At 37.9% G+C, this 6794-nt stretch overlaps 1 protein-coding gene across 1 annotated transcript in view; it reads right to left on the bottom strand.

Annotated features, from left to right (window-relative positions):
• Positions 1-2058: 2058 nt before the first annotated feature.
• The window catches only part of LOC107092375 (acyl-coenzyme A thioesterase 1-like), an 11598-nt gene continuing 6862 nt past the window's right edge, over positions 2059-6794 (bottom strand). The window contains exons 2-4 of the mRNA XM_015386830.1: positions 3648-4012; positions 3206-3384; positions 2059-2664 (exon numbers count right to left, since the gene is read on the bottom strand). Of these exons, the coding sequence (XP_015242316.1) occupies positions 2059-2664; positions 3206-3384; positions 3648-4012 (1150 nt within the window). The remainder of the gene's footprint in view (positions 2665-3205; positions 3385-3647; positions 4013-6794) is intronic.

Genomic DNA, 6794 nt, shown 5'->3' with positions numbered 1-6794 from the left:
CGGCTGCAGGGTAAGTAATGCTCTCAAAGTTCTTCTTCCCATGGCGCTTCAGTCTCTCCACCATGTCGTCCAGGTACCCCTTGCTGTCCCAGTTCAGGTCGTCCTCAGAAGCCACAAAGAGGAAATGTCCATTGGCTCGTTCAATGGGAACGACGCTGCCCTTGTTCTCCTCAGCCAGAGGGTCTTCAACAGCGTACTTAATAATGTTAGCGCCCGACTCGGTGGGAATCACCTTGCTGAAGTTGAACATCAGTGGCGAGAGGATCTGACGGTTCTTATAATAGAGGGGAATGCCGACGTTGGCGCTGCAGCCGTTAATCCACACCACAGCTTCAACCCCTTGCACAAAAGCAGCGAGTGAGAGAGCAATGTCGCCCCCCTTCGATCGAGATATTACTCCAACGCCTTTACTGCTCGCCTGCAAAAGACAAAGAAAACAACAGAATGATCAAATTAACCTCAGAGAAAGTTACTATATTACAAGGAAATGTGTTTGCTGCCTATTTCTAAAATGATCTCATTGTTAACCAGCTGGGTTTTTTTTGGTTTTTTTTTTTTTTGTTTCGGCTTAAATTTTTCTTCCTTTTTGGTTTGGAGTTCTTTTATTTCAAGTTTTTTTTATTTTTTTTTCTTTTTCTTTTTGCACTTGAATGTTAACCAATTACAGTGCTGGCCAAATGTTTTTGCACCCCTTCAATTCTGCCAGGTAATTCTCCATTCCTCCCAACAACTTATTGCAATTACAAATGCTTTNCTGACTCAGAATATTTAGTTTTATAAAAGAAAAAAAGGTTTTGTTAATAAAAATGTATTATACTTCAGAATTAAAGGTTATTTTGAGATGCTAACGTTGGTTACTTACATTTCTCAAGTTCCACAAATCAAAACACTCTCCTGCTTCTTACAGAACTGCAATCAGCAGCTTATGCCTGTTTTTATGTAGATAATATTTAGTTATTTTAATTAGGACTAGTTTCATAGCCTAATATCAATTGCAGTAACTAGCAGGAGTACATTGACCATTTTACGCTTCAAGCAGACGCATGCACACGCATACGGACTAGAAAACAGCCAATCAAGAAGAAAGAAGGTGGAACTTGAGGCAGAACAACCAATGAGAGTGGAGTTAAACAGTAAGTTAAAGGGACAGGAAAGACCAGGCAGGCAGTCAAACGGAGCGGCTGAGGATCTACAAAAGGGCAATAAGCGACTGCTGCAACAATGCTGTATTGTAAATTATAATTATGTTATTCACATAGAACTATTGGTAGGGACAAGTAGATCAGTTCAGAATTTTGTAGGGACATGTACCTATGGTCCTTATGCAAACCTACTCTTGGATAAGTCTTTGTCAGTTCTGTTGGCTCGCTCTAGGGCAATATGTAGTTAGAGTGCTGATGTTTTTAAGCACATCAAGGCTTATCATCCATTTGTATGGCTAAACGGGAGTGCCAGTAGCTCTGGGCAAGATTCAGCTGTAAACTTCCACCTGAAGAGCAAACCTTTGAAGATCAAAATGTTTAGATTTTGGACAGAAGGATTTGGGTATTTGAAAGGAAGTCATCTTTATTAAAAGAGAAGATCCATCTCTAAACAAGGCGGTGGATTGCTGTTTTAGCTTCAAAGAATCTATCAGTCGGTCCTGGAGCTCGTTCCTGGGGGGTTACAGAAGCAGTTTCATCACCTATCAAATTGCCAAACATAAAACTCATAGAAAAAAACAGTCCAACAACCTGGGAAACAATAGATGGGTCATTGATTTACATATGACATGAAATCCTAGGATGATGGACCACCAGGTTTTAAAAGCATCAGCGTTCCAGTTACAGGGTTCTCTAATGCAAGTTTACAGAACTGAAAAATTGCCTCCAATTAAAGTTTGTTTTGCGGTTGCTATGACCCAAAGGACTAAGAATTTGCAGGCATGTTGTTATTTATGATTCACAGTCACTAATATATATATATATATATATATATATATATATATATATATATGGCCAGTTTTCTCTGTCAATCCACTACCTTATCTAGCCTTTGATCAAATCTGTACAGTAAATGTCATTCCGGTTTGATCGGAGCAGTTTCACAAGTAAGATGACTCCTAAAGAATTTCTGGATCTCTCTCCACAGGTGGACTTCAGCTGCAGCATGGGACCTGGGCTTGCCCCCCCAAAGAGCTGGCCCACCAAGAATTACATTGAGGCTGGATCGGCAGAAAGGTCCATAAGGGGGTTCTAAATAGTGTCCGGCTTGAGGATAACTCAGAGTCTCAAAGTTGTCCTTCCCATGATGCCTCAGTCTCTCCACCATGTTATCCATATAGGCCTTCCTGTCCGAGATGAGGTGCTCCCCTGAAGCCACAAAGAGGAAATTTCCACCAGCTTGTTCAATTGGGACAAGGCAGTCCCTGTTCTCCGCTTTCAGAGGGTCATGCATCGCGTACTTGGAAATGACAGCACCAGAGTTAGTGGAAAATGTTTTCTTATGATCAAACATTAAAGCAGGAAGAATTTGTTTTTTCTTATAGTAAAGTGGTAGACCTGTGTTGGCTGAGCAACCATTGATCCACACCACAGCCTTCACACCTCTCACAAAAGCAGAAAGGGAAAGAGCAACTTCTCCTCCCTTTGATTTTGATAGAATGCCAACTCCTTTACCGTCCACCTGTTGAACAAAACAACAAAGATCACAGTCATAACTTCATAGTCATATAATGTTCAATGTATAATGTGCATTTTACCATTTGATACTCTGTGCAATAACCGTTTCTCTATATTTGACACCCAGTGCAATAACCATATATATAAATATCCATCTATGTAAATACGCATGTAAAAACAGGTAGTTCAGCAGAAGGGTATTTGAGCTGATGTAACAAGTACATGTCTTAACTGTAAGATCAATAAAGTCAATCAATCAATCAATCAATCAAACCAATGTTCATTCTGTTTTTCTGGTGCTTTCTTGCGTCTTTCTTGTGAGTGGTGGCCCACTGGAGTCAGAAACGTTAGAATTGACTTTGCAACCCTCTCTAAACTGATAGATATCAGTAACTTTGTTTCATCTTGTTCTTGGACATGATGTGTTCTTTTCTGCAATATTTTAGCCAACTTTTCAGGTTTAAAATCTTAAGTGAACAGAATAACACATGGGATCATTGTCAAGTTTTTCCTTGAGTGTAGAACATAGAAAAAACACTTTATACCTTAGGCAGTCGTTGTAAGAAATCCACTGCATCTTCAAAATGGTCCAGGTGAATTGGTTTTTGACTGTCTATATTCACAGGTACTGAAAGAGTAACAAAGCCTTTGTTGGCCAGTAGACAGGCTCTTTTCTCAGACCTATAGGCATACAGATCTAACACAGCTGGGAATGGACCTTTTCCTGAAAAAAGCAAAATGCATCTTACACAAAAAAAGAAAATCCACCTAATCTTCTAAAATATGTAAATATATATATATTTTTTAAAGATCTGATATCAGGAAAATTTTCTGAAATTAAAATCCATGTCAAGAACATCACAGAATCTTATGGATAAATTATCAATCAGTTTGATTCCTTTTCTTTGCTCAATAGCTGGTTTTCAACTTAGCTTTGAACAACCAGTAAATATAAAGTGTGGTATATATACACTCGTTCGTACCAACCTGGAGGGGTGAACAGGACTCCATCAATGTTCCCTTCTTTCACAGGAAGTCGGCTGACCCCATCTCCCATTAGAAACCTTTCGTTTGTCACTTCTGCTAACATCTTGCCTTTCTCTTCGTGAATTGAAAAATTCACCTTGATAGGATCCACTGCTCTTGTCTTACGAAAATCTTTGTGCAAGATTTGTGATTTCATTGACCAAAACAAACCCATAGGTTCCACTCCAAGGTAACTTCCACCAACCGAGGGGTCTCTGCTCAGATCAATCTCCCCGCAACCATCTGCTCTGTAGTTGGCTGAGGAAGTGAACTCCAGTCCTCTCTCATCAGTAGTTGAGGCTCTAATGGTGACCACCTGTTTGGACCTGAGCCCAGCAATTTTCAACACAACAGGCTCATCAAATAAACATCTGGCACTGGGCAGCAGTCTCAGTCTGACTGGGTATGACATATTTTCTGTATCAAACATAAAAATTGATGACATTAATCAAACTTTAAAATCCAGGGAGAGTACATGATTATGCTCTACATAAAAAAAAAAAAAACAGAAAGTAAACAAAATATTTTGAAATTTAAAGATGCAAACATCATTGCACAACCTATAGTGGGCAATGATGTGGTTGAACTTTGGATTGAAAAGTACTGTAAGTTAAAAGTGAGTAGTTCCTTCTACACTTCATGTCCACAAATGCACTAAAAAGTTGAATGCTAAGAAAAAAAACGGTCCCTCTGTGCTAAAGACACCTTCTACAAGGGCCTGTAAGCAGTAGTCTAGTTGCTGGATTTTTTTTTCAGAGGCATACATAGCCTAATAACCTAAAGCAGTATGCATGGTATAGTTGTTACATGTCAGGTACGTCAGTCATTGACCTTTACCAAGGCACCTTACAGTAGAACTGCAGTCAGTACCTGGACTGGCATGGCTATCACTGCCCCTACAGAGTTAGAGACCAATGCAGAGGACACATTTCCCACTGGGATTAGCTTTATAGCCATGGTAGGACACTTCTTTGATTTATTTTGCTCAGACTACTCGTAAGCCTAACAGCCCACCAAATGGTGAAAGGGCATTTCTGTTAATATAAAGTAGAAATTTTACACATTTAGTAATAAAATGTCACAGGGGATGGCATGGAGGACTGGTAATTTAAGAAGGGGGATGAATTTTAAGATTTTTTTTAAGAAGGGGGATGTCATCCAGTCCTCCATGCCATCCCCTGTGACATTTTATTACTAAATGAGCAATTTTCATGCAAAAACAAAGCAAGTTGTAACCTGATTTAAATTTTTTTTTTAAGTTTAAAAAGAATTTGCCATTTGCACCCATGTGATTGGCAATCATCGGCAACAGAAAAGAAAGTCAACAAAACACATCAGCAAAAATCATCAAGATGCTATAATCATTGTAATTGTAGAGAAAGGCATAGTGCAGGTAATGGTAAATCTAAAATAACAAAGAATCGTATTTGCTGACACACTCAGGAAAATGAAAATGGAAAGTTTAAGAGTCATGAAGTATTCTCAATATAATATACAGTAAGAGAAGTTAAATGATAGTTAAAAGGAAAATAAAACTACATTTATTTGTCATATTTATCAAATCGTATTAATTATTAATAACAATGTTTGAAATGTGTTAACAACATCACAGTGGCAAAAGGATAAAAATGCATTTATAATTTTAAATCCTCCTCTGCTTAATATTAGCATCTCTTTTCAAATCTATGAACTAATGATTTAAGACAGATCAGTATTTTATTATATGTACAAATTTTAAATTTCTTTTCGTGCATCAAATTTATTGCAACAATAGTAAACATTTCTTTAAGATCAAGCATGCAGTAGTCATTTACAATTCTATATTTTTGGTTGAAAAATAAACATACATGTTTTGGGATTTTAGTGATACTTTTACAATAAGTCTAAATAACTCTCCAAAAAGATTTAGTAGAAGCAATAGTGCTTTTGTTTTTTAGGAGGAACAGGTTGTTTTCCATAATATAGTTTTTGCTTGTATGTTTCTCTAATTAAACACCTAATCTGTTCCATGGTTTTACATCATCTATTGAAATGTATAATCCTTAATATTATTGCTATTGCTGTAAGATATGCTTTAATTATGCTGTGCACAGCGTTTCCCCCTCCACTTGGCACATACCTCTTTGATAGCTCTAGATAACAGCACGTCTCCACCACCACTGTCTGCCTTGTTCTCGCTGCAGGAACCAGAAGAAAATCATGGAAATAACGTTGGAGATCCTGTTTATATCTGATATTTAAAGAGGTAAAGTGTAAAAAAGTTTTAACATCTAAGCCGTTACTTAGGGACATTGAGAAACACTTGGCCACAAAACGGGACACTCATTGACCTCAAAATGTCAATAATTATCTAGATTAATATTTAAACCTAGATTAATGTTTAAACCTAGATTAAGTTTTACTTTGAAAAGTGAAATTGTATGACTTTGCTCATAATGTAAATAAATACTTCTTAACTACTGGTTAAGTTAGAGAAATATCTTTAACTAACAGTTTAGCATCATGATGCTGGAGCGGTTCTTCACAGAAAGAATGGTTCAAGTCTTGTTTGCAGCCTTTATGTTAAAGATGTTCGTCCTTTTCCTGCCATGTCGAAGTTATTCTATAATCGACTTATTTCAATTCTTACCTTGCATATTACTGAGTGTGCAACCAAGAGCACCTGGTAAACTTATTACCAGTGGGAACCTTTAACCTGTAACACCATTTCCCTCTGTGAAGTGAGCAAAGAGCACCAAACCCAGAGCCAAATGTGTAGAAAGGACGAGGATCTGGAGCGTGACCATTTCAATGAACACCAGGAACTGCACTGGACCGGACCCGCTGATAAGAGACGTGCAGAGACCATTGGAGGGGCAGGTGCTCAAAGTTAAAAGGGGGGCACATGGAGCACAGATTTAAAACACGATACAGAAACGTACTGTACCTTGCTATACAGTACAACTGGTTGAATTGTACCAACCCAATCACAACCAGTGTTTTTTTTTTTTTTTTTTTAACAGTGTCCTGTCTGGCAATGTGGCAATAAGAATAATTGTCTTGATGCCAAAAAGAGCCCAACAGATTTTACTTTCACAAGTGTAGTATGGCAGTATGGCAATTGCCATA

The sequence above is a fragment of the Cyprinodon variegatus genome, unplaced genomic scaffold (genome assembly GCF_000732505.1).
Source record: "Cyprinodon variegatus isolate N-32 unplaced genomic scaffold, C_variegatus-1.0 Scaffold17, whole genome shotgun sequence".
NCBI lineage: Eukaryota > Metazoa > Chordata > Actinopteri > Cyprinodontiformes > Cyprinodontidae > Cyprinodon > Cyprinodon variegatus.
This window is presented reverse-complemented; position numbering and strand designations above follow the sequence as displayed.